The 27,936-nt window shown below is 40.4% G+C and overlaps 3 protein-coding genes across 9 annotated transcripts; 1 reads left to right on the plus strand and 2 right to left on the minus strand.

Moving 5' to 3' along the window:
* The first annotated feature begins 670 nt into the window (after positions 1 to 670).
* On the plus strand, positions 671 to 6,028 carry LOC100273782 (uncharacterized). Of its 2 annotated transcripts, none has more exons than XM_008674238.4 (8): positions 671 to 1,241; positions 2,114 to 2,287; positions 2,617 to 2,774; positions 2,862 to 3,009; positions 3,376 to 3,630; positions 4,855 to 4,965; positions 5,055 to 5,123; positions 5,663 to 6,028. In XM_008674238.4, the coding sequence occupies exons 1-8, from the start codon at positions 1,077 to 1,079 to the stop codon at positions 5,780 to 5,782; spliced, it is 1,200 nt and encodes a 399-aa protein (XP_008672460.1). In that variant the 5' UTR covers positions 671 to 1,076; the 3' UTR covers positions 5,783 to 6,028.
* Positions 6,029 to 8,520: 2,492 nt separating this feature from the next.
* Positions 8,521 to 13,289, minus strand: LOC541980 (uncharacterized). Of its 6 annotated transcripts, none has more exons than XR_002267927.3 (4): positions 13,022 to 13,289; positions 9,440 to 11,812; positions 9,031 to 9,130; positions 8,521 to 8,933 (listed from the first exon to the last, which is right to left on the minus strand). XR_002267927.3 is itself a non-coding variant. In XM_023301943.2 (3 exons), exon 2 carries the CDS (start codon positions 11,787 to 11,789, stop codon positions 9,489 to 9,491), a length of 2,301 nt encoding a protein of 766 aa, XP_023157711.1. In that variant the 5' UTR covers positions 11,790 to 11,812; positions 13,022 to 13,289; the 3' UTR covers positions 8,521 to 9,130; positions 9,440 to 9,488.
* Positions 13,290 to 25,279: 11,990 nt separating this feature from the next.
* Positions 25,280 to 26,249, minus strand: LOC100283231 (serine-type endopeptidase inhibitor). The gene has a single exon (NM_001156133.1). The coding sequence runs from the start codon at positions 25,969 to 25,971 to the stop codon at positions 25,582 to 25,584; it is 390 nt and encodes a 129-aa protein (NP_001149605.1). The 5' UTR covers positions 25,972 to 26,249; the 3' UTR covers positions 25,280 to 25,581.
* Positions 26,250 to 27,936: the final 1,687 nt, after the last annotated feature.

The raw sequence follows: 27,936 nt of genomic DNA on the forward strand, positions 1-27,936 counted from the left end.
CAATAGATCGTGGAAAATAGAGAATTTACACTGTAGATTACACCGATTATACACCGATTAGATAGTAATTGAAATCAATTAGGTTGCGCTTTATGCATTGCTGGCTCACTTCTGTTATTAGGCATTGCCCTAGTTGGACCAATGAAAACGATGACATCGATAGAAACATATGAGCTACATGTTTAGTTAGGTATATATGTCATGTGAAAGCATCAAAGCACGCACGTATGCATACAATCGCACAACATTTTGCATGGACGCATCCTTGGTGCGTAATCACTTCGTGCATGCCGCTTTGTTCTGAATGAGCTCTGTTTTCTTTCTTACGCCATGCATCAATTTCATCTGTTGGCCATCTTCGTCAATCGCCATACTAATTGCAAGTGGGCGGTACACGATTTTCCATCAGATACATGTGGTGACATTCAACAATATACAGTAGCAGAAATGATAGTATAGATTGGATAAAAACAATAGGATCAATCTAAAAAACTTGAGGGCACTGTAGGACAGGACATGGTATGACACTGGTAGGAGCATGACACACAAAAGTGAAATGGAGGGTGCCTTTAAGCGCTGTAGAAGTTTTAAATGGGCTGTACTGGTTGATCAGCCCACAGGCCGACCGCCACTTGGGCCAAATGACACCTAGCCGCCGCACATACGAGGCGTCCTTCAATCCTTCTTGACAAGCAACAGCTAGTCCCAAACTGCCGACCAGCGATCACCTCTGGTGGGTCTCCAGTGAGTCACTGCTCACCAGTCACCGCCATGGCCGGGAAGCAGTTCCCCTCCCCGGCGCACTCGCGCTCCGCCTCAGCCTCCTCCCGCCGACTCCTCGCCGCCGTCGCCGCCTCCCTCATACTCCTCACAGCTTCCTACTTCCTCCTCCTCTCCCCATCCTCGCACCGATCCGCCCCAGCCATCCTCGCGAACCCTAGCGCCACCACATCCTTCCTCGCCTCCCTCGACCGCTTCCTCTCCGATCCGCATCCCTCTGCCTCCGCCGCCGCTCCCGTAGAACTTGACGCCGCGATCCGGGTCCAGGAGGATGCCCGTCTCTACGGGGACCCCACATGGCCCGCGCCGGCCGCGGGGCTGCTCAGGGTCTACGTTTACGAGATGCCGAGCAAGTTCACGTACGATCTTCTGAGGTTGTTCAGGGATTCCTACCGGGACACCGACAACCTCACGTCCAATGGGAGCCCCGTGCACCGCCTCATCGAGCAGGTGGGCGTGCGGTGAGATCGAATTGCAGTTTTCTTCCATCTTGCTTGCACCTTTGTTTAGCTGCGATGCTATGAGACGCGTACTTCGCAATTTGGTTGTATATACAGTGGCGGAGCTAGTATCTTTTAAAAGCCCCGGCGATTCTCATTATGCACAAAACTTATTTTTACATCACAGAAAACATATATTTTATCTAAAAAATATAAAATCTATACTGTTTGACGCAAACAAAAAATCCATTTACGCTTAGCCGATGGGCCCAGGTGGTCCGGCACTGGCTGTATACTGCGGTGAATCGTGACAACAGTAGGTGCTCTACCTGTAATGTTGAAAAAATTCAGCACATTGATTCACGCGGATTGTTTTCGGTTGGAACTGGGATACTTGTACAATCCTAGTCTCCTTTCTGATGTATCTGCTCTCTGATGCTTTGGAATTTGGGAGGCTTGGAGATGTTGCTGAACTGGGACCAGCGAAGCTACTGCTTTCAGAAATATGGCATTTTGACTAGTGAGATTTGATTTTTTGATATGGAAAGTTTCTGCTGTGAGGTGAATGTGAATTAGATTAGAGTACAATGGAGTATATTTTGTATTCTTAAACCAGTTTCAGAATTCCTTTTTCAGGCCACAAATGAATCTTTGCATTGTTTTGGTTGGCGAGGCAAAGTTCATACCAGAATCAATGCATTTTGATTTCAAAATTCCACGCTTTCTGGATTAAAAAATGATACATCTCTTACATGCTACTGTTTAAGGCATATTGTGTTACAGCTAATGATCATGTGTGTAATCATGTAATTAAATATCACATGCTTTTTAAGATATTGAACTTTATTCATCTGTCCACACAATGAAATTGCTTTTTGTGTTCACATTTTCAGCATTCTATTGACTACTGGCTATGGGCGGATCTCATCGCACTTGATTCACAGAGACTTTTGAAGAGTGTTATTAGGGTTCAGCAGCAAGAAGAAGCCGACATTTTCTATGTGCCATTCTTCACGACAATCAGTTATTTCTTGCTGGAGAAACAAGAATGCAAGGCACTTTATAGGGTCTGGGAGCATCTCTTAAGGTTTATTTTTCAGAAAATGTCTGTTTTAGGACACCCACATGGACAGTCTAGTGTTTATGACTTTATGTAGGAAAATTTGTTGATGAATTTAAATTTGACCCTTCCTGGCATTCAGTTATTGAAGAGTATTAGATTTGTTTGACCAATTATATCTGAGATTATAGTGACAGATAACATTGCTTGAGTTTGGTTCTATTGACAGTAGGAAAATCATTTAAGATCTTTATCTCTGTGTATGGAAATTACTTTATTGTTATTCACTTCAATTTATTCCAAGAGGAACTTATCATCATTACATCTTGATGTTAGGAAGCTTTGAAATGGGTCACAGATCAGCCTGCTTGGCAACGTTCAGAAGGCAGGGATCATGTCATTCCTGTTCATCATCCATGGTCATTTAAGTCAGTCCGGAGATCTGTCAAGAAAGCAATATGGCTTCTACCTGATATGGACTCCACCGGGAACTGGTGTGGTATTCATTGTTTGCCAGTTGCCACTTTACCTAGGAAAACTACTTGGATGCATCACTTATTCACTTTACCATCTTATTTCAGGTATAAACCTGGACAAGTATATCTAGAAAAGGATGTCATCCTTCCATATGTTCCAAACGTTGATCTTTGTGATCACAAGTGTGTATTAGAAACTCAATCCAAAAGGAGTATATTGCTGTTCTTTCGAGGAAGACTGAAGAGAAATGCTGTAAGTTTCTTGGTACCACTCCCTGGGTTTTGATTGTTTTAAATACATATGCATGCAAACATCCACTTTTGCTCGCCATATTCCCTTCGCAGGCCCTTAAGTCAAATCTCTCTAACTTTGACCAAGTTTATAAAAGAAATGCTCTAACAGTCCAACATCTGCAATGTGAAATTAGTTTTGTTAAATCAACTATATGCAATTCGTCTTGATAGTGCATTTATTTGGCAGTGTAGATGTTGATATGTTTTTCTAGGTCAAAGTAAGAAGTTTGACTTAGGACACAACTAAAATGACCTACATTTTGGAACAGATGGACTATGTTTATATGTATCTATTTTGTTGACCTTTTTGTATCTCTTATTATAGGGAGGAAAGATCCGCAGTAAACTTGTAGAGGAACTTAAAAGTGCAAAAGACATAGTTATAGAAGAAGGTTCTACTGGAGCTCAGGGAAAAGCAGCAGCTCAGGATGGCATGCGCAAGTCTTTCTTTTGCTTGAGTCCGGCTGGGGATACCCCATCTTCTGCTCGCCTGTTTGATGCAATCGTTAGTGGTTGTATCCCAGTTATAATTAGTGATGAACTGGAGCTTCCATTTGAAGGAATACTTGACTATAGGGAGGTAAAGATGGCAATCCGAGCAGCTTTTAATATCATTCACTAATGTCATACATTGATCAATCTCTTCTCATAGTTAGTAGTAACTAGTAAGGTATTTCAGGATAGGCACAAACCCAAAATTTGATTTGCTGCAAAGAAAATGAGGGACCTTTTGGTAGTTGTGCCCCTTAATCTAAAGAAACACTGTATCTCAGTACCCTTAACAGTAGAATTTAAAACCGGTGGTTGCATATTTATTGATAAATCAATAGTTCTGGTATTCTGTTCTCCATGGCTACTGATGATTTAAAAGTTAGACAGTAGTGATCTCTTTCTTCTGACATTTATAGACCTCAGGTATGATCAGTTCTTTAAGGAGCCGATAAAATATAGCTCAACTGGTCAAATTATCCTCATGTAGCTATGGTGCGGACGTGCGGTGCTTTATCTCTTTATTTAATTATTTTAATTGCATGTTTTATTAGCTAGTTATTGGAGTGGTTAAAAGTGGGATCACGGGAAATTGCAGTACTTTTACTGCTGCTAGAGTCTTGCCGTTGAGAGTGAACTTATTTGGTTCTCCAGCAAGAGCAAATACTTTTTTAGTAAAAGTGAGTTAACCTTAGAAGGTTGGTTTTTAGGCTAAGTGACCTTTAATATTTTAGTCACTAAGTATCCCTAACGAGCTAAGGCTAGCTGAGATCCAAAAGTACCCTACCCTTGGTTTTGTGCTCCAGTAAGCCCTTTAGGCTAGAAGCTTCTTTAATATTTTAGTTACTGATAAATTTTCTGCTGTAGGGGTTTCCCCTACAGTTTCCTGGTCAAAAAAAATATTTTAGTTACTGTGAAAAATCACTATACCTCAGGATTGTTTCCTTGCTATGCACTTGTATTGTGATGTAATGAATAAGGTGTTAGTTGTAATGGTCACTATCAACAAACGGGAGATGTATGTATATTGGCGATACTGATCTAGAGTACACTAATGACAACATGCCTATCACTACACTGTAAAGCAAACTATTGTATGCTATGTGGATGCAGCAGATTATGATTGCAGTATGCTGGAACTGCAATATCACAGTGTCAAGGTTTCTTTTAGCCTTGTGGCTGACTGGCTGTAGCAGATAGCCAGATATTTCATTGCATCTAACCATTTCTCATGTCCATTTAAGCTGCTGTTGTTTACAACACCTTTGTACTCTAGCTTGAATCTGCAATGCGATTGATGAGCTTTATTGTGCAGATAGCATTGTTTGTTTCAGCAAGTGATGCTGTGCAACCGGGCTGGCTCTTGAAATACCTAAGAGGAATCAATGCCAAAAGAATAAGAGAAATTCAGTCTAATCTTGTGAAGGTGATCTCTATGTCCAACTCTTAACTGTACATATAGACTGGGAAGGTTCATTATTGATGGCTAATAATTTACTCTTGATTCGTCCACAGTATTCAAGACATTTTCTGTATTCAAGTCCTGCCCAACCTCTCGGACCAGAAGACCTTACATGGAGAATGGTAATTTCGTTGACATTATTCTAGCAGTAGCATCCGTGAGTGTCTATTATGAAATGGGTTATCTTGCCACACCATTTGTTGAGCTTGATGACATTCCCACTACTGCATGTTCAGTATTTTCAAGTTTTAGGCTAATACTCCCTCAGTTCCAAATTAATAAGTTGCTTTGACTTTTTGGGTACATATAGTTTGCTGTATATCTAAAAGATACGTTATAAAAGTAAAAAATGGCGGAAGGGTCTCTAGTGTAATGGTTAATGTTTCCAAGTAGCACTTCCAGGCCCTGAATTCGATTCCCCTCGGGGATGAATTTCGGGCTTGGTTAAAAAAATTCACTCATTGTGTCCCGTCCGCTCTTGGGGATCGATATCCTGCCCGCTGCGCGCCACCCTCCGGTTGAGCCATTGCAGAGTGGGCAGTTGACTCGGCTCGTTAGTGAGGCATTTGCAGCTGCATTTATATTCGTCATATATCTTGTGGGTTCTACTTTTGGAGCACATGATTTATTGTATTTCTGACATTTTCAAACTAAAATGCAGATTGCTGGTAAGCTGGTAAATATCAAGTTGCAGATTCGGCGTTCTCAACGTTTGGTCAAAGAGTCAAGGAGCATATGTACATGTGAATGTAGAGTTGGGAACACCACGAGAATGCTTTGACCAATATTTTCATTTGTGCCTTTAAACTTTTGTAGCATAGCCGTTTTTTGTTACCAATGAGGCGAGCTTTGAGTTTGGCAAAATTTGCCGATGTATTTGTAAATGCAACTGAGCTGGAAAGAGTTGTGATACTGTACTAATCCCGATGCTTGTGTTTGCTTTACTGCCCGTTAGGAACAAAAGGAATGTAAAACAGAGAAATGTAAAAAAAAATCAAGAGCTTGAAGTAGATATTTATTTCCTCCATTTCATGAATGAAAGTAAAGGTCTGTTTGGTTTGTGGCTAAATATGCCACACTTTGCCTAAGATTAGCGTTCGAATTGAATAACTAACCTTAGGCAGAAAAGTTAGGCAAAATGTGGCAACTGAGGTAGTGAACCAAACATGCCTTAAATCTTTTCATAGGAAAAGAAAACTTCGTTCCACCATTCCAAATGCCATGAATATGTTTGTTTCAGCTTTTTTTTATAATGGGCTATTTTGAGAATTTGGCTGTAGGAGAATCTAAGTATCGTGGAGATTAAAAAATGAAGATGAATGAGTCTATATGGTTTGAGACCTAGAAAGCGACGAATTTCTACTTTTGTGATGACTTAGATCGATTCCGTGTTTACATTATTTTTTACCAAAACGATTCTAAGAAAAGCTGTGTGTTTGTAGTCTACACCAGTTTCAGGCGTCCAAAAGCTTGAAACAAACACCCCACATGACGTAAGCAAAATATAGGAATCGGTTTTCTTTAGAATTCCTATGAAAAACTTTCCAATCCACACAAGCCCGTAGCAAAATGGATGAATACAGGAAACACGGGAACTGGATTGGGACAACCCAGAGAAGGCGTTTGAAATAGGGCTGGATAAAATGCTCGCGGCTCGTCGGCTCGCTCGGTTCATGGCCAGCTCGGCTCGGCTCGGATCGGCTCGTTTGAATTTTTTCACGAGCTGAGCTGGCATCCTAGCTCGGTTTCTTAACGAGCCAGCTCGGTTTGTTAACGAGCTAGCTCGCGAGCTAAACGAGCTATTTTATTTTTACAAAATAAAACTATATACATATCATATACGTAACAATTGATGAATATGTTATATGTATGTGTGGTGTATATAACCTATAAGTTAAACTAATGATTGATGAATTATGTCTATATATGAAATTGGTCTATGCGAATATAAGTGTGGGTTAAACTGTTGAACATGTGTGTGAATAGTGAATTGATGAGTGACAAGTGGTGTTAATTTGGTGTTATATTGATGCGGTCTGTGAAACTATGAGTATAATTACTATTTTATGTTACTAAATTAGCTTAAAATTAACTAGAAATTGATTATTATACACATATTATTTTTTTCTGCTCTGGCTCGCGAGCTAAACGAGCCAGCTCGAGCTCGTAAACGAGCCGGTCCGAGCTGACTCTGTGGCTCGCTACCTTAACGAGCCGAGCCGAGCCAGCTCGTTAGCTTAACGAGCCAGCTCGAGCTCGAACGAGCCGAGCCGAGCTGGCTCGATATCCAGCCCTAGTTTGAAACATAGATACATGTCACTAGGGGTGGTATTATATCACGATTCAAATGTTTTTTCCGATCCGGATCGTTTAGTCTCTTAATTAATTTTAGTTCAAAAACTAATAAAAAATAGAGCCTAATTTAAATATGATGCAACTCTTAAATTTTGTAGTGTAAAATTTAGAGACCATTGCCATCCTACATGTAACACAAGAAAATAAAAATCATGTCACTAATAAAAGATGTTAGTCTTTTGCATGTGGGCCCTGGTTCATTGGACTTGATCCATCCACTGTTTGGCATCATTGCTGCCTATTGATAAGTTGGTCTCATCCTTTCGTCCTTTTTTTTTTCTCTGAAGAACAGCGTGACTCAGGAGCTTGATTAGTGCGTGAATCGCACCGCAAGCACTGCAGCAGCGATTGCTCGTTTGGTTCCCCTGCCACTCACAGCCTGCCCCGCTCAATCCATACAGGCCCAAGGTAACCAAACACGTGAAAGTTGCGGTGGACCAAGGTTAGCAACTCCTACCATTTTGCGCCAACTATCTCAGCAGGCAGATACCCTATCACACTCTCTATCACATTCTCTATTTCAAACTCTACTCTATAAATAGTACAATCTACAATATAAAATAATAATTTGTATGACCTGTTTACACGATATGCTCGAATCACATTCTCTATTTCAAACTCTACTCTATAAATAGTACAATCTACAATATAAAATAATAATTTGTATGACCTGTTTACACGGTATGCTCGAGATGGACAAATAGTTCAGAACACGCCTTATTTGGAATGGGGGAATTCGAAAGGCTCAATCTCAATGGAAAGCTGAACCTCCATTTTTGCTGACGTCACTACCTGTTTGGTATTGAAGAACTGGCGGAAAAGAATTCCATAGGAACGGTGAAGAAGCATGTACTTTTGGAGGCAAACAAAAATAAGCTCCAAGCAAAGAGAAGAGTTTCCTGTAGCCATTCTCTCAGCTCGTTCGCTGTCTAAACATACATCCTTATTGTGAATGGAGCTTTCTCGCAGCAACTCACATCTATGGACAGAACAGGCCTGTTGTAGAAAATGAAGCGACGAGAGAGATATGGATAAAATGCGAGGATCCAACAGCTCTACACTTGGGTAGTCTGTATTTTCTCAAGTTTTTAATTAGTATAAAAAAACTTTACCAATATATCAAGTTTCACGTACCACACCCATACACAACAGCAATATAGCACATGTGAGAACGACTATGATCATGGTTGAGCCTTAGAACTGTACTTTAGTATAGAACATAAGAATGTTTTTTTTAACTCCAGCTTGAAATTGACTCACGTGGAGTCAAATTCAGGATCAAAGAAATGCTACTTAGACTGCCTAACCAATTCAGCTGGAGCCTCGAGGCTCTTTTACAGCCAAAAGACTTAAGGTGCACAAGTTTAGCAGCACTAAATGCTCTACAAGTCTACAAACTACACAAAATTGAACTTCCAAGACCAACATTCTTCCCCCACAAAAGAAACGTTTGTGCATTAGTTGCTGAATGGTCATCTAAAAGATTGACATTAATTAATATAATGGTTCCACAACGACAGAGTGATGCAAGCTGTTCGAACAGTCCTACTTTTTCTTCAGGTGCCACCAAAAAGGATCTGTGTAAAATGCAAGGCCATTAGTAAGAGATCGTTCCACTACATGTTTCCACAAATATAAGTGGGCTAGATTGAAAATGTCACAAAATAATTTCACATGGAGTGATAATTTTGGATGACGAAATTGATGCTGTCTTGCGACATTAGCTGTTGAATCAGAAACAATTCGATGTCGAGTTGTCGACAAAGCCGAGAATCTGTCAACAACAAATTCCCAATCTTGAGACAACGGAGGTAGTTCTGGCCAACATCATGAGACACAGTGCATGGATATGAAACTTGTGCAGGATGGAAGACACATCGACAGATAAACCAAAATCAACAAGCAGCATGGTTTCACATTAAAAAACATCAACAGTAAACAGGATTACAGGAATAGTATCAACACAAACTGGTTGCCTATGAAAACTCAACCCCTTAGACGAAACAAGAAAACCCAGGAACTTCATCCGTAACTAGAAGCATGGCTGAAACTCAGAACTGGAAAAAAAACTAGAAGTTTTTACCTAGCTGGTAGGGTTGAATGTTGATAGATAGAATATGCATTTTCCACGGTCAGATAAAGAATCCCCGACAATTTGAGGATTCACAAAGGCAGTTCTTTGCTCTAGGAGACCGTACACCACTAGGATCAGCTCCAACGTCACCATAGTCATAAGTCAACTCTGTCATGGGAGGAATATGCTTCAAAGCAAAGAACATGATATGTGGGCGATGATCATCTTCATGGTCAAACTGAACTGGCTGCCAAAATACGTTAGGAGCACAACTATGGTTCATGAAACGTGATATGTTTCCTATTCTTTTAGCACTTATCTTAATGGGTAGAGTCTCAAAGGTATCAGCAGAAACATTTGTGCTTTGCTCCCCTATCAATTCAGGTCCAAAATTCCATTTTAATGTCCTCTCACCAGGACACGACATCTGAAATATATAATCATCTTCAATATCATTCAGATTAATGTTAGCATCATCAATAACCTCACCAACATACTCGCATATAAATGAACCAGCCCGTATAGCGTCCCACGAACGAAGACCCCAGCCTCGATTTCCCGTCTTAAAGACCTCAAAGTGGATCCTAACTCCTTTCTGGGTCACTCTGTTACGACAATTGAAAGAACACCGACAGGATTCACCACATTCATAAACCATAGTCTTGCGGCATACAAGCAGTCCTGATGAGCTGTAAGGTAAGCTGCCTCCATTACGCTGTGCACAGCAGCAGTTGGCATCACCAGGCAGACAAACACTAAGGCATCTGCAACCCTGTAAAGGCTTCACAGAACTGAGTGGTTTCAAGTGTTCGACCTGAGTGGTATATGTGAAATGGTGTGGCACTTCATCACTGTCAATGTCATTAACAAGACACACTGGAAGATTTTCTGCACCAGATGATAGATCAGGATTTAAAACACTGCCTCTAGTCAGTGGATTTTGTACCCATTTCTGGGACATCTTCCAGATTGCAACCCCATCAGGTTGTCCTGGCTCTCGCAGCAGCTTGTACTTAAAACAAAATATTCCACTCTTCGTTTTCTCCTTCCATGACTCGTGAATCCTATAGAGGCCATCATAAATATAAACCTTCCCAGTCAAGCAACCTGGATCCTTATAGCCCCGAACCACACGGATTACATTTTTTCTGGACAAGCTCCTCTCAAGAGCCAGGTTGCCCCTCTCAAGCTTCTGGTCATGCTTCTCCTCACTGTTCTTGCTATTACCTCCTGAACCACTGTAAACCAGTACATCTGTATCATCATCATTATTGTCATAACCACCTGCAGCAACAATACATATTGCAACAGAATCATCCTCGTCACCAAACTTGGCAGTCATATAGTCAATTCCGGCCATGCTAGGAGCATGCAGCCCAATAATACATAGCTCCATCCTGAAGTAGAAAATGTCCCCTATTTCAACTCCAGGAACAACCCCTATCCTCTTCCCAGGGTTAGCCCTGATATTACTGGACATCAAGATAGCACTAGCCTTCAGATCTGCACGCTTGCTAGTCTCTTGTGCCTCATCCAATTGGAGATGCCTACGCCGCAACGCCTCAAAGGTCATGAGAACTGCCTCCACAATTTCCCTGGGATCCTCAGAAGGTGGAAGCAAGGCATGCTCGTTGTCAGCAGCAGCTTTCCCGTGAGAGGATTTGGGGCGCTTAACCTTCATGCTGTTGGAGCTGTCACTTACCAAAGCATCACTCACATTGTATCCGCTGAGGTGGGATGGCCTCTTGATCTTGCGTCCAGATGCTGATGTCTTGTTAGCAGCATAAGGCTCATCATCGTCGTCGTCATCATCATCATCCAGTGATATAACATTAGGCTGTGTTGACCTGTAAGCTGAAATGGCAATGGCATCAATTGGGCCATTAGGATTGGCACTCACATCTGTCCAATCTGTTGCAGTCTGGCCTTTCGCAGCATCCTGCACACCAGTGGCGACATTCTGGCTGCCAAAAGCATCCTGATCACCAAAAGTGGCAGCCTTGCCAGTACCAGTACTGTGATCACTAGCAAAAACATTCTGGCTGCCAAAAGCATCCTGATCACCAAAAGTGGCAGCCTTGCCAGTACCAGTATTCTGATCACTAAATGTATCAGCCTTGCCTCCACGAGCATCCTTGCTGCTGAAAGCGAAAAATGATTTGGCAGCAGAATTATTCCAATCACCAAAACCCCCTTGAAATTGTCCAGAAGGAGTGACAAATATCAATGGTGGCGTGGTTGAGTGGTTAAATGTATTGACACCCAGAGGAGCAGGGAACATTGGAGCCAATGTCCTCAAGGGCTTGACGTCCAGAACATCCTGTTCAGGAGTAGGCATGAAATTCGATGGACCGTTCATCTCAACCTGCAGTAGTTGAGTTCCTGTGTGAAGAAAACACAGTTAATGATCATGTCTTCAATACTTGATTAACAAAATGAGAAAAAATAAACAGTGTTTAGAATTCACAGGTGACTTCCTAGCTTGTATTTGCACACTTCACCAAGTGACAGAGAGGAATATATCAGACTAAATGATCATGGACAATACGTGGCTGCATAACTAGCTAATTTGGTCCAGTCACAGAACACCTATTGTCTATTGATTTAGCCATTACAGAAAATCCAGGACATGACTGACTGCATTCTCATTTCCTAACAATGCTGAATCATCTATGATGGTTAGCTCTACCATTTAGGTGTCCGCTGAATTCCCCTTTCTCAACAGTGGCGCCTCGCCTGAGTAACCTCTGGCTGATTCACCAAACCGGCAAACTCATTTCAAGCTCGGTCAGTCGGTACGTTCCTCTCCCACTCTAGCATGCATGCACCTCCCCTTGAAGACATTTTGGCTTTTCTAGATACATTTTTTTTATCTAGACATAGTATATATATCTAAGTGCATAGGAAAAAAGTATGTATCTAGAAAAGCCAAAAATTTGGAATAAACGCCTTATGATTTGGAATTGATGGAGTAGAACATTTAACAGCCAAAACGTCTTATAATTTGGATCTGATGGTGTAGAACATTTAACAGGACTACAGGAGAATAAAACCCTCAATTTGCCAGCCCCCACCCCACAAACGCGCACACACAACCAACGAACCAACCAAAAAAAAAAAAAAACAAATCATCCTCTTCCAACTAAAAAGAAACGAGTTTCGACTCCCAAAAAATGTCTGGTTCGGACGCATGAATTGCGAGAATCCAAACTCGAATATAGCAGAAAACTACGACAGGAAGTGGGGGCTTTCCCGTCAAATTTCGGAACTTCTAGACCTAAATAGGGTCTAGAGGGAACAGAGGAGCGCGCCCAGCCTACCCAACGGCGGGTTCGCCTGGAGGTGTCGCGTTGAGGGTGGAGCAAAGCAACGATCTTGAACTCGGGCACTGAGCCCCTAGCTTCCGGCACCGGCGGGGTCGGGGGCGAGAGGCGAGAGACGAAACGCTTGCGAGAAGAGAAACAGAGACAAGCGACCGGGATTCTTGGATGCGAGAGCCTGCAAGCGGCGGGCGACAGTCTCGAGAAGTCGCGCAACGATGTAGAGGAGTGCAAGGAACATGGAAGGGCCTTTTGACCTGATCAAACTCACCGCTGCGGCTGCTTGGAGTGGGCGCAGACGAGCGGAAGCTAGACGGACTCCATGAGAGATGAGCGCGTGATCTCCTGGTCGGCGGCCCTCGGCGGCGTGGGGAGGGACGGAAGCGACTTGTTGTGGTTTGGCATTTTTGGGGCGAGGTAGGGGGGTTTTCTTGATTTCTTCTCTTGTCCGCTCGCTCCTCGGGGACAAATGCTCGAGCTTCTCGCTGTGTCCGGTCTGATGTGTTCACTGTTGATGAGTGTTCCTGACGTGGCGGGCGTGTTCGGTGTTCCAGTCTTCCAGACGGGGATGTCATCCCGCGGCAGCTCGTATACACTGTTGATGTGTTGCAAGTGATTTTTGTCGCAAATTGTAAGTGAAACTTGAATTTTGATTTTTTCCGTTTTGGCTCCCATAGAAAATTATTCTCCGTTTCATAATAGTATTCGTTTTAGCTTTTTTATTTTTATATTCAAATTATGTGAGTACCCGTGCGTTGCAACGGGGACATATAGTAACATAATAACTTATATACAAAATGTGTCTTATATTATTATAAGAAAATGTTTCATAATCCATTTGTAATCCTAGCGATACATAAATTTTGTTATTTTAATTTAGTTATTTCACTACTACATTACAACTATCACTATCATGCAGACTTCGATATATGCCATGATTTGCACGGTCTCATAATTGAAGAGCACGTGCCACACCTGCCGGTAGAAGTTCCCTCGTACATTATCAGTCATCAGGTAGACACCACCATACACGCTTGCTTAAACAAAAAAGCAAGTGTATGTGTTTGCAAAGAGAATTAAAGGCAGACCGGCACTAAAGCTACCCCGACGATGACGAGTGGTCATTGCTGTCGGTCCTCCTCTGCGTCACCTCTGGCGCCAAGATGACGCCATAGTCCTTGATATAGTAGTCGTCGAACGAACACGACATGACGAGTACCGATGACTCTTGGTTGAGCTGCCAAACGAAGTGCACCTCGGGCTCATCAGCGAGGTAATACACCTAGCCGTTGCACCACCGGATGTGCTACTCCTCTACATACATCTTGTTCGAGGACACTCACATAATGTCAGCAACGGTCGTCGTCCCAGCGCACAAGAATTCATGGCCGGTCAGTAGTGACTTACGTGGCAGGTTGAGCTTCAGGTGATGATGAGCTGGACGGTGTGACAGCACCGTTGTCGGATGCGGTGCCCAGAACAACCCAAGAGTCGCCGGCATTGGTGACGACCATGAGGTCCCCCTGTTTGAGATGGACAACGCGGTGCAGCCGCTCTAGACCGCGTCCAAGCGGCGGCTGCGGCGGAGCTTGCCGAACACAACGACACATGTGGCCACGTAGTACTGCTTCCAGAGGTCGAACTGGCAGTCGCCAAGCTTCTTTTCGTCGTCGATGTGCGATGCCAACGTGAGCCCCTCCTGCCAGTGGTGTTTGTTCGGGGTTTTCAAGTAAGAAACATGGATTCATCTTTAGCGTTGGTTTATGAAAATGACACACAAGTCAAATCAATAGAAAAAATATTATGGAGAATAAATGTCACACATATAAAAAAGAATATAAGTTGAAAACATTATTCAAACAAATAGAAATTGCATGCAAGGCTCTTCTTTAAATACTACTCCCTCCATCCAAAAATATAATTCAGGAATCTCGTTGATAATTATCTACTACTACACATTGTGCAAAAGTAGCAGGTAGGCTTTGGGAGAGATGTAGTAGATATTTTTACTGTAACAGATATTGACATAAACACACATGTGGTGTAGTGGTAGCTACGAGCACATTTGCTTGAGAGGTCGCAGGTTCGAATCCCATTGGGGCCACATTTGTGTTTTTTAATTTAATTTTAGCTAGGCGTGGGATGCACGTGGGAATGGGAATGGGATTTGCGAGGAGGGGGGATTTGCGGGGAGCGGGGAATGAGAAAGACAGTGAAAGCCGGGAATGAGAATGAGCTTTGCGAGGAGGGGGGATAATGGGAATGGCAGAACACCGGGAATGGGAATGGGCTTTGCGGGGAGGGGGAATGAGAATGGCAGAACACGGAATGGCAGCTACCCCTTACCGTCTTAATAAGTAGTAGAGATAGGTAATTATAAATCTAGACACGTATATATAAAACACATACATCAAGTATTACTAGTCGGTTGCCCATGCGTTGCGACGCCTTACAACAATATCCACGTAAACTATCCATAAAAAATTAAGATTTTTTATTGATTGTCTCCGCTCTCTGTATAATATTTTTTGATTTGGCTAACTGATGTTATTGTTTACTCCATACAATATGTCTTGGTACAACACGGCCAATGAAGTGAGCAATTAGATGAGAGTTAACAACGACTGATTGAACGAACAAAGATTATAAAATGACATAATTCCACCATATAGAGACTAAATAAGAGAAAGTTTGTGAGCTCAAGTTTCTAGAATAAGTCACAGGAAGTTAAACTTATAAAAAAGATAGATCAAAATATGGAGTGATTGCTAAAGTCAGACATCAATAAAAACTGGATGCGCTGCATATAAATTATGTTACTTCGTAGCAATTACTAATGTTTAAAACCAACAAATAACTTTTCATTTACTGTTAGTGTGACAATCATTGTTGCTCCATCCAATTTAGCAACCTCAAACATAATGGAGTCCATTGCGTCAATGTGGTCTCCGAAACGACCTAATGTTTGCAAGAGCCAAGAACGTCGTGTCGTGCTTGGGTTGTAGCATCGGCCCATAGTGTTGGCCCGGCCCGGCCCGACACTATTATTTTTTTATTTACAAAAAACGTATATACATATATACAATTTATATTTAATATTAAAAATATCTGAGCATAATGTTTTACTGGTTAGACAGCGTCACCCAGTGTCTCTTGCCCTTCTTCCATCAGGGCATGGGTTCAAACCCCACCTCCTGCCCGGCATGACGTGTCTGGGACAGAGTTGTGGCCCGCGGGCGTCTGGCCCATGCCGGACCGCCGTTTGACCATCTAATCAACGGATTAATTTAAAATAGCTGTGAGAGATTATTTATAAAAAGATAACGCGCGACGACCGTTGAAAGTGGTGCTTTAAGTATAATATAGATATAGATATAGATATTCCTTCCGTTCTAATTTCATTTGACTTTTTACACTAAACCGGTCAAACTTGATAAAATAAATTATAAATTATGATAGAGTGGGCAACTACTTCTCATATACCATCCAAAATTACATCTTCTATTCGTTGCAGTTAGTTTAGCTTTACTTTGCGCCACTAATGTCAATTTGCAAATACGTTACAATAAGTGAAACTAGAAAATGCGATTTTTACCTTTATTAGAGACACATGGAATCATTTTCTTTTCCATCATTCAGTCCTTCCGTGTTAATGCTCTCAAGAACATTTATTAGATATATCGGTTGTTCTGATTTTTGTTTGCACAACATTTAATTGTTGGAAAAATATGGAATTGATAGTGATGGCATATTATAAGGGGTGAAAAATCCTGATGAATAGCAACCAAAAGAAGCTACAATTTCAAGTGGCATATAGTAAGATATGAAAAAAAAAGTTTGAATGAATAGGATGAAGGAAAGCTATAATTTTCAATGGCATATAAAGGATGTATATATTTTAGATGGCATTAAAAGAAATTTTCTACTCACGGCCTATGATAAGCCTGATCCTAGACACATTGCCTTCGGTTACAACACATGGACATATTTGCTAATAAAAATAAAATAGAAAAATCTAATGGAATCATTTACATTCGAACTCAAGACTTTAGCTTTAGATATGAGAGGGATTCCATCATCAAGCTATTGTTGCATTTGTGACTTTGGTTCATGAAAAACAAGGATGAAAATGCTACATATCTATCTTTATTTTATCATTTCTATAGAATTTAAAATCTATAACTTATTTTATAATAACCATGACATCTCTAATATATGTTAATGTTGATAGTAATATGATAATATCCTATCAAACTTATATCAAATTAAAGTACAACATTAAAAAAAATCTCTCTCGTCATAAGAAAACAAAACATTTCTCATAAATATATCATAATCAAATTATCGTACTACCTAACAATTTTTAGTTGAATCATTAATTGACCCAAAATTTAGTAATAATAACTATTAGGATCTGTGGTGGAAAAAAGGAGACACAGAGTTTAACGTGGAAAAAACTCCCCAGTGTGGAGGAGAAAAAACACACGGGAAAATAGATCTATTATGTGTTGTTCAAGTACAGGGTACAAGGGGGGCTATTTATATAGACAAAGGAGATAGAGATAGTGTCACATGATCTTATCCAACAAGGCAAGGAGATAGAGATAGGGTCACATGATCTTATCCAACAATAACTTTATTTTTTAATCACAAGTACATCAACAACTTGGTGGTGAAAACTTTTGTTCCTTAGACAAAAGTCAATGGTTCAAATTTCCACAATATTACATTTATTATTTGTTTTTGACATTTATGAGAAAAAATCATGATGCATGTGAGCTAGTAGTAAAGAAACAAGTTCCAAAGACGAAGAAAAAATGGACGAAAAAACAAATAAGGATAAGATTTGACCGAGTCAATGGTGCAATCGATTTTACCAAACTAATCAAAACGCTAAGGGAGAGCTTAAGTGATTCTTTGGTTCATAGATACACTAATGCATCTTCACCTAAAATTGCAACACTGAGAGTATGGAGAGATAAATCACATCATATACTATGCAAATTAATCAAACCGTCAAGCGAGAGTTTAATGGAGTGTTTGGTTTGAGGAATGATGTAGTCCATCATCTTCTCACTCCTCACTTTTTTTGTTTGGTTTGTGGAATGAAGTGAGTTAATCCATCACCACCTCATTCCTTATAGTTAGTTGTTTAGTACTAATATGTAGAATGGAGTCATCCCACCAAATTTGAGGAATGGACTCATGATACACCACTTCATTTTGGATAGAATGATTCATCAAACTAAACACCTCATAAGTGATTCTTTGTCCATATATATGATGATGCCATCTTCACCAACAATTGCAATATGTAGAACAGGGGTGGTAGTTGCATCCTATACTATGTAAACGTATAATTTTTGTGGCCCATCACTCTTTTCCATAACCATAACCATATGAATCACATAAAAGTGTCCAAACATGGTATGAAGTCCGATTCTAAAAGAATAAAAACACATTAGATAAATTACAAACCTCTCATCCTAATATGATTTAGAGAAGCGCATATCTTGGCATATAAGTATGTCCAATTCCGAAGTGAATCGAAAGGTATGACACGAAAAATGAATCTCCAAGCCGTAAGTCTTTAAATAACCATGCAAGAGACGTATGTATATCTACAACACATTTTCACTGTGCCCAGAGAATGCAGTTCTAGATTTAGAATGTGCCAAACTTTTTAAAATTTAATCAAATTATAGGAAAAAGTATTAACATTTGTGTTTTTTAAATAGGTTTACTATGTAACTAATCTAATTATATTTATTTGGTACCATAAATGGTAGTAGTTTTTCTATAATTTTGGTAAATTTTTAAATAGTTTGAATTTTTTTCGGGAAGTGAGAATAATTGGATATTTTTTAGAATGAAATATTCGCTAGTCAATTAGACCATCCCAAAAAATGATACAAAGTTCTTTTCTCTTTCTTTAGGGTTAGTTTGAGAACTCTAATTTTTCAAGGGATTTCTATTTTTCCAAGGAAAATTAGTTCATTTTTCTATAGAAAAATAGAAATCGATTGGTAAATTGTGGTTTCCAAACTAGCCTTTAAGTATAAAACCCTGAGACGGATATACAACACTCATGCCAAATCGATACAAACTTTTTTGGTGGTCGAGTACACAGCTTTAACATAGATATAGAACGTTCCTCCGAAATAAATGTCAAATGAATAGTAAAGATTTGGCAGTAACTAGATCAAATGATGAGCTATGAGAATCGCTTCACTTTAGGACGGTTGGTATGGTAATTGATTTTGGTAGTACTAGAAAATAGTATTCTACACGTTGCCGTGCGAACTTTAAGAGTGAATCGCGCGCGCTCTCTCTCTATCCTAATAAATGAATAGTAGGATGGTTAGTTGGGCTGATATCTCGATCTCTTGATTATAAAAGGATCCACAATGTTTGGAGAAAGATTGAATAGGTATATTGAAATTTCTAAGGGCATGTACAGTGGTGTTTAATGTGGAGGCTCTTAAGGTGTTTAAGGGGGTTATTTATAAAAAAATCTTAGAACCGTCTCTCCGTGGAGAGACGCCTCTGGCTCGTAAACCAAGTAGTAACAGACGCCTCACCTCCCACTGTATGAATTTGTCGTATGTTCTATCGAGCTGATGCTATACAAATACATTTAATTCTGTATTTATTAATAGACTACGTTTATAGACACTCCATTGTACAATAGAGTCTCTTAGTTGTCTCCTGTGCTTGGAGAACCGTTCTGGTGTCTCTCCACTGTACATGCCCTAATACATGCATGTATGATGAGGTTAATATTTAGGATTCCGAAGCCATTGAACTGATTAGTATTAATTACGAAGGCCACAAGAGAATTTGAACGATCATTTAACAGTTTTGTTCATTCCTCCTCACTTCCGAAGGCATGGGAGGAGGATATTATCTCTTGTGTATCCGAAGAACATTCAAATCATGTTGGAGGCCTTCGTCTTTCGAAGGTTCTAAAAAACACGACTAACATACTTTTCAAATATAATATATTGTCACAGAAACCTTCGACTTTGAGATGAAGGTGTGCACGGCATGAAAAGCGCAATCTGAGACAAGGATAAATCAATTCTGAAGCCACAGATGAAGAAGCTTCGGCTTAACGCAAGGACGGTGATGGAGAATGAAACCGACCTAAAGGGGAATATACTGCCAAGTCCTCGACTGATTACTCCTTAGTCAGTAGTAAGTGTCAAGGATATGGATGTAATTTTACCTAGGCTGCGTCCTGTGCCTATAAATAGATGAACAGTAACATCGTACTGTTCACGCTGACTTGTAATTACTTGCACGTCGCTCTTGGATTCTTACCTCCTGTCAAGCCGAAGGTACAAATGTAATTAATATTATTAATGCTTGTTCATGATTATATAATAAGAACACAAATAATCTGATGATTTAATGTAATTATTCATGTTCTTTTCTTTGTTTCATATGTTTCTGCTTTCATTATAACATATTGAAATGATGAAGGTATGTCCTTCATAACCTTCGTCTGAAGATCATTATATCCCAAGAAAGATAATGCTTCGAAAAACGAAGGTTTTAAACTATTAACATTTGTGTTGGCTTATTCTTAACTCAAATATGAGAACAAGTCCCCAATAAATCATATGCAAAAAAAAAAACCAAGTTAAATGCTTGAGCTAACGACATCACACAAGACAGTTGACACTACTGGAACAACTTCATATATGCTGTAGCACGGATCAATGAACAAATCAATTCAGACATCAAATAACAAATGAAAGGGATATCCAAATATACTTCGGCGTCATATTACCTACCTTTGGAGGTTCTCTCGAGCGGAAGGTACTACAACAGTCAGCAGGTGCCAAGATTACAAACGACCAATCCCATAGCAGGACGACCCAATATACACCTTTCGTTTGAAATTATTGTATTGGCCTATTATTACACCATGATCAGTTGATCACCAGGCACTAAGGCCCCGTTTAGAGAGATTGTATTTTCCTAGTTTCAAGGTGATACTGTGATATTATATGGTTATATGGTTGTTGCAACTTTGATGTTTAAAGATATTGCTCAGTTTCTTTTATAATCCTGCTTGTAATTGATGAATGGACCTGAATTTAATGGAGTGCATGACCAAGCGAAGGACAAAGCTTTTGGGTTGGAGTTGAGCTGCTGGATCTGTGATGAATCGATGCGCCAGCATGAGAAGGTACTGTGGGCTATTCACTTGTCATACACAGGTTCCAAACGAACTGTTGGAGCAGGCCAAGGCGGGCCGCTGCTCAGGCAGCTAGTCCCGAGGAGATGGACAAGAAACACCATTGGTAGGCCCGAACTTGTTTCATGTTTCGGTAGCGTCCAGCGAAGGAGCGGCCGCCGCCGACGTCGATGACACCAGGCGGCTGTCGCATGAGGAACCTAGGAACGACTGCACTGCACCCTGTCGACGACAGAGACCGCGTGAGCCGGGACGCCCTTGAAACCAACCTGATGAAGCTGGTGAATGCTCCGGAAGTTCTCCGCCATCGACGCCAGACGAGAGAAGGCGGCAAGCAATTCCCTGAGGATTTTTTTGCTATTTTAATACTCATTTAAATTAGCTTCTCTCTGCTAGTATCCTCAAATCTAATTTCTCTAAAATAGTACTTGTTAAACTAATATCTTCTTTAAAATAGAATTAATTGTCTTTTTACTCTATTTTCTTTTATCTTCATATTTTTCCTAGCCCTAAATGACTGATCTGTCCATAGCAGTTTTAGTGTCTCAGGTCGAGTCAAAGTCCTTGTGCGCCATTCGTACTGAAGCCGCCGCTGAGGCGTTGAACAGCTCTCCTCCCTTACCGGCCACAACCAGATGCCTCTTCGTTGGTTTGCCAGTTCCTTTGTCTTTCTGTTGCCCATGCACTTTGGATTATATAGTAATTGGATCAATATTATTATTATTTAGTTGTGCAGCTTTTGGATCATGTAGATAGGACTTTAATGAAATCAGTGAGATCTGGGTGTTACTTCTTGCATAACTTTTTTTTTCTTTTTGTTGTTCCTAGACGATTTGAGTGTAGAAATCAGTTCTTTGGCCCTATATAGGCTGTGTTTGGATCAGCTTTTTTTGGAGATTGTGGCCGTCAAAAGCCAGAAGCCGAACCAAACGGTCAACTTCTTATCTAGCTTCTCCTTCAAGCGCTTCTCCAGGAAGTGGTTGCCAACGGTTCGCGAGAAGCGCCCATGCAGCCGCTGCCTCGGAAAGCTGGACGACTTCTGACGTTCTCCGCACCATAAAACGAGACCCGTGATGCTCTGTTGCTGTTTTAAATGCAGTACTCCGCTCTGTTTCAGAAAATGTTCATATTACAAATAAATAAGTACTATTTTATGCTGTTACAAATAAATTGTATTCCTTAGTTTTACCGTTCTATCTATATTGTGCATGGAACGTGTTCATTTCCAACGAAGGTTTAACTCACGTAAATTCAACACATGTTTCTAATGAAGGTTTAACTCATGTTTGGAACAGTATATCCATGCGCTGCTGCCATTGCAGTTGTTAAGTGTACCTTAAATCCTCATGTTCAGATGTTAATAATACGATAATTTAGACATTTAAGCATATAGACTCCAGACACTGATATTTAATAATCTGATTAGTCCCGTAAAGCACTAGTTGGTTGTCTGTATTTATCTGTTTTCTTTTTTCAATCAGAATCTACAATCTCATAATCTGCGTATCCAAACACCCAGATTCTACCCACCAGCTTCTCTCCACAGCAGCCGAACCAAACACCCAGATTCTAACCATCAGCTTCTCCCCACAGCCAGCTTTTCCCCACAGCCAGCTTTTCAGAAAAGCTCTTCAGAAAAAAGCCGAACCAAACAGGCCCATAATTGTTTCGTTGTGCTGGATTTGGTTACATAATTATCTGAATGTATATGATATAGAGTTGTACACATCGAGACAACTTAAACTGTTTACACATCATATTTTAGGTGTCTATGTGGCCCTGGCTGGGACAACTGTTAGCTAGATTGTTTAGATGTACACATCTAATTTTAGCAGCTAACTATTAGCTCTAGTGCATTAAAATAACTCCACAGTCTTAGATAGTGTAAAATAATCAAGATGAATGACAACGGCTACAACACCCTTGTGTTTAGTTTAGCCAATTGAAATTACCTAGTACATATATTTTATTGCAAGTTTTTATGTTTTTATTATTCACGCATCATTTTCCCCTTCCTATTAGTAGTTGTTGATCTGTATATTCTGTTCTAACTTCTAAGATGTGGTTAAAGGGATTGATTGCATGATAAATTTTTTTCTGAATTTCCTTAGGTCAATGTCTCGATACTTCACTTCAGCAATGGAGTGGTTACAAATGAACAAGTACTTTCATGTTGTGGTTAAAGGGGTTGAGCGGGATGGCTTTCTCTCCTTTGTCTTCCTACATCATCAACTACGCCCTATCAACCATAGATGCTCAATATTTTGAGATAATAATCGATACGATCCACAGTTTGGAAACAAAATTGCTAAGGGCATTTCAGTCATTTGGGGCTAGTAAAAATAAAAAGAGAAAAGAAAATAGAGTAAAAAGGAACTTAATTCTATTTTAAAGAAGAGATTAACTGGCATAATCGATACGATGTGCTGTGCTGTGCAAGATCGATATGATGTGCTGTGCAAGATCAGGAGGCTGGAGGAGGCCATTGTGTTCTTGGATGAGCAGATTATGGTTTGCCAAATTGTGGTGAGAATGGAGGAGGGTGTGGCACCTAGTGTTATCACGATGAACACAATTGCTGGTGGCTTATGCCGAGCTGGGAGAGTCGGTGCTGCACTGGAATTCTTACGTGAGAAGAGGATAGCGTGGCCGGAGGCCAAGGGAAATACTGTCACCTATAGCACTTCATGAGCCGTGTTTTGAAAAGATAATGGAAGCTCAGTTTGGTATATTTGGAACATAATATCATTCTTTTGCGCAGGCGGATATGGCATTGGCAGTTGTAATCAAGTTATATATGATGTAAATTTTGTAGAAAAGTATACCATTCAACAAAGCTCAGACTTGAATTGCCGTGTTTGCGAAAACAGATCCTCTCTATAGTGTTGATGACGATTTATGGTTATATTATTCTTTTTGTGTTCACTCGTCTTCCATACAAGATAACATTGTTTCATTTTTCTTGCATATTATTCTTTTTTTCTCTTTTTTCTGTAAAACTCGATAAATCACCGACTGCTACCATCTTGATGCAAACGCATGTCAGACTCAGCTGGTGATTTCAGACCGGCTTGAGTATCAAACTCACTAAATATTTAGAAAATAAATTCTGTATATAATTTTCTTTTTTTCTTTTTGGTAAAGCACCTTGTCTTGTGGGCAATGATTTTGTGAGTTTAGTGGGCATTAAAGTTCATTTTCACTCCAAATTTTCATTGTGGGTGCTCTGCACAAATGGTTTGGGGTAGGGATGAAAACAGGTGTCCGAACTATTAGGGCAAATTAAATCTAATCTTTATATATATAATTTGATACTAATCTTTTCTTATGTTATGAAGCATATTATTGAGATAGAAATAAAATTTTGTATAAATTACTTTATATATTATTTGCTCTTTATAACAAAGAGGTGAAAATTTATCCGTATCTAAATTGTATATCTATCATTTGAGAAGATATATGACAAATTTGTTATTTAATTTTTATGAAACATTACAAACTCAATACTAAAAACATGAATATAAATTTACATATAATATAAAAACAAGAATATAAATTTATCCATATCGCGTTGTTTCTGGTTTTTTATTAGATATATCATATTAGTTTTAGTTACAAAAGTTTAAAGATATAATAGATAATGAGTCTAAGGTAAATGACGGAGGAACCTAAAGCATGTTTTCTAAGACACGTTGTACACTAACATTTTATTAAATAATCAAATAAAGACATGAACACACAAGAAGTTTTCCTAGTTATATTTACCCATCCACAGGAATTTAAAATAGCAAAAGTGTCATACATATGAAGCAAAAAAAATAAGAAGCTACCAGTACATTGCTTGTGTCGCAGTCACAAAGAAATGCAAATAATAGCAATATACGGGCACCTTACTATACCTTTTTAAGGTATGTAAACATCTATGTTAACAAAAGTATAGAATAACAATTATTGTTTTTACATGCCAATGTATTTGGTATGTAAGCATCTATGTTAACAAAAGTATAGAATAATAATTAGTGTTTTTACATGCCAATGTATTTAATTATATTAATTTCGTAGCAACGTACGGATACATATCTATAATAATTTATGTGTTGTTGCTCGCACCGACATCTAGTTCTATTTTAAGGCAGATAGGTTCTATCTTTTTAGATTTCGTGACTTCTGTCCCTCCTTTTTTAAAAAGGGTTGTCAGAAGATCAACAAAATGCCGTACCTGCTAGTATCAAATCCATTTAAGTTCAGAGGGGCAGCTTTGAGATGACAATCGCAGTTCAAATTTAATTTTCCCACCAATCCCAAATTTCTGGACAAGAACAGTTTGATCAATGCAATTTGTTAGCAAAGAATTTACAACTGTTTTTACATAATCTCAATCTACAGCATTTAACAACCAATCATCACAGCTCTGCTCCAAAATGTAGAGCACAGCTGATCCCAACATATCTGAGAAAGAAGTTCAAAGAACCGAGTTACATCTCTAGACGAGTCCTCTCGACGAAATCGCCAGATCACCATTCCTGAGCCCTCAGCAGCACAGGAAAGAGCCAACACAAAGATCGGGACAGTGATTACGGGTAGGGGAATACACCTGCGGGAACGGGCGGGAAAGACGGAGAGCATCAAAGGAAGCCGAGGAGGACGGCGGCGCCGAGCACGAAGAGCCAGACGATGTGGACGAGCAGCAGCGCCTGGCCCGAGACGGGCGCGGAGCCGGCGCCGACCTCGCAGTAGCCGCGCCGAGCCACGCGGGCGCCCGCGCATGCTGCCTCGGGGCAGCCGCACCAGTACGTGACCCCGTCGGCGCCGCAGACCGGGTCCGGCCGGAAGCACCGCACCGGGCACAGCGGGACGTCGCCGTCCCCGTCCGCGACGGCGGCCGCGCAGGGGTCGCCGGGCTCCCCCGCCGTGGCGGCGGAGGCGGGCGCGGGGGACGAGGAGGCCAGGGTCTGCGCGAGGAGGAGCGAAAGCGTCGCGAGGAGGATGAGGTGGACGAAGCGGGCGGGCGGCATGCCGGGTGTCGCCGGCGGCCGATGGTCGCCGGCGAGGGGCGGGGCGGGAGGCACGGCGGCCTTCGGGGTCTGCGAGGAGGAGGCCGCGGTAGTTGAGTCGATTGATGAAATAACGGGCGCGGTGGACCCCGTCGGCGCTTTGAGAAGTTCCCGTTGGCGACGCGTCGGCGTCGGCGGCGTGGTGGGTACGGGTTGGACTTGGCTGGACCGCGTTGGCGTTGGGCTGGCGGTTGGCCGCTTGCTCTTGTTCCATTTCGCCTTGCCCCAGAATAGCAATTGCCAAATTTTGGCCATCTCGCAGAGTTTAATTAAGGCACGCGCAACCTGGAAACGAGGGATCCGTCAAAATATATCGGTTATAGATTTTGTTTAAATAGGAGAATGTGCAGAATTTCTTTCGTTCTTTTTTTCCTTCGTTACAGAAGTCTTGAAATGGCACCGTAATTTGTTTTTACCAAAAAAGAAAGAAAATGGGTTGTTAATATTTTTATATCTAAACCCTTTAAACAAGGAGCGAGTAAATCTCGACTAGTAAAAAAACGTGCGCATTCCCCACTTGATATGATGATATCTATGTGAACGTCCTTCACTGCTTTACAACATTTACAGTCGCCCTCTAAAATATAGGGCAGTCAAATGCATGGTAGTACACAAATTTTAAATATATTATTTAAGTCCACAAATTCTTAAAATATATTTTTACACTCTAATTCTGTTGAAGTGTCTCACTTAGGTTCATAACGATTTAGGAGTTGGATTTTGGAGTTTTCGTATATATGGCTTCGTCAGTGCAAGTCACCATTGCACTGATTATATCGTGGCGCATGTGAGGAACGGGGTGGTTTGGCCTGTGGAAATAAACAGTCTTGCTTCATTTCTACCTCCATGGCGATAGCCATTCATTACGCTCTCAGTCTATCTCTCACTCTATCTCCAATAGTTTATTCATTCATTCAAATTTCACTCTACCAATAATATAGTCTTCTACACCGTAAAACAGTGTAGTTTATTCATTCATTCAAATTTCACTCTACGAATAATATAGTCTACACTGTTTAGGCCTCGTTCGTTTCTTCAGGAATAGCCCTGGAATTTTTCAGGTTGATCAAAACTTACATAAGGGCTTGTTCGTTTGTGCCGAATTGGTGGGTCAGAACGATTTCTAACCGGATTGCTTCTATAATTTATATAAACTTTGATTAGCTGGAACGATTCCGGGTGCAGTCCAACACAAACGAACAAGGCCTAAATTAGAAAAGGAATGTGGCTTAGAATTATTCCGGGTCATGGTTCCCAGATAACCGAACGGCCGGACTCTCTTCCTTTCCAACTCCACTGCGATAGCCATTCTGTACGTCCCCGTTAGCTGATGATGATGATGCTAGCACTCGCCTCGCCTATGTATGTGTATGATTAGAAAAGGTGACAAAAAAGATAAGCGAATACTTTATTCATAAAAAATCTGTCTATTCCTATATGTATGAATATATTAAGTCCATACTAGTTGCTTTTACATAGTAGTTTTCAAGAAGCTGATGCTCTAAAAATAATTTCGATTTGTTGTTATATTGTGCCAGAGAATGTTTACTGAAAAAGCTGTTAAAGTTGTCTCCTCGTTAAGTGAAAGCAAGGGGTCACTTTACCATTCGACTAGCTCCAACAACCCTCTAAAGGATCATTTACTCTAAATTGTACAGAAGATTTTGTATTCTAGTCTCTCAAGCAGCGTTCTCTAAACGGTCATCTATATTTAAATAAGCTGTTGGATCCTTTATATATAAAGTTTCTCTCTCATTTCCTCTATTTATATGAGTACTTTAAACAACCGGTTTAGCAAAACTATATATACAATATATTTGAGAATATATCAAATACATATGTAAAAAAAATTAAAATAAAAAATATCTCTAATATGTATATTTGAGTATAGATGATGTGATTTAGAGAACGTTTTTAGAGAGGAAG

Source organism: Zea mays, chromosome 3 (assembly GCF_902167145.1).
Source record: "Zea mays cultivar B73 chromosome 3, Zm-B73-REFERENCE-NAM-5.0, whole genome shotgun sequence".
Taxonomy (NCBI): domain Eukaryota; kingdom Viridiplantae; phylum Streptophyta; class Magnoliopsida; order Poales; family Poaceae; genus Zea; species Zea mays.

What these genes read in the sequence shown, in the direction of transcription:
- LOC100273782 (XM_008674238.4), top strand. Translation starts at nt 1,077, where the DNA reads ATGGCCCGCGCCGGCCGCGGGGCTGCTCAGGGTCTACGTTTACGAGAT. An exon ending in ATCGAGCAGGTGGGCGTGCG is followed by an intron (nt 1,242 to 2,113) that starts GTGAGATCGAAT and finishes TCACATTTTCAG; the next exon opens with CATTCTATTGACTACTGGCT. An exon ending in AAGACCTTACATGGAGAATG is followed by an intron (nt 5,124 to 5,662) that starts GTAATTTCGTTG and finishes ACTAAAATGCAG; the next exon opens with ATTGCTGGTAAGCTGGTAAA.
- LOC541980 (XM_023301943.2), bottom strand. Translation starts at nt 11,789, where the DNA reads ATGAACGGTCCATCGAATTTCATGCCTACTCCTGAACAGGATGTTCTG.
- LOC100283231 (NM_001156133.1), bottom strand. Translation starts at nt 25,971, where the DNA reads ATGCCGCCCGCCCGCTTCGTCCACCTCATCCTCCTCGCGACGCTTTCG.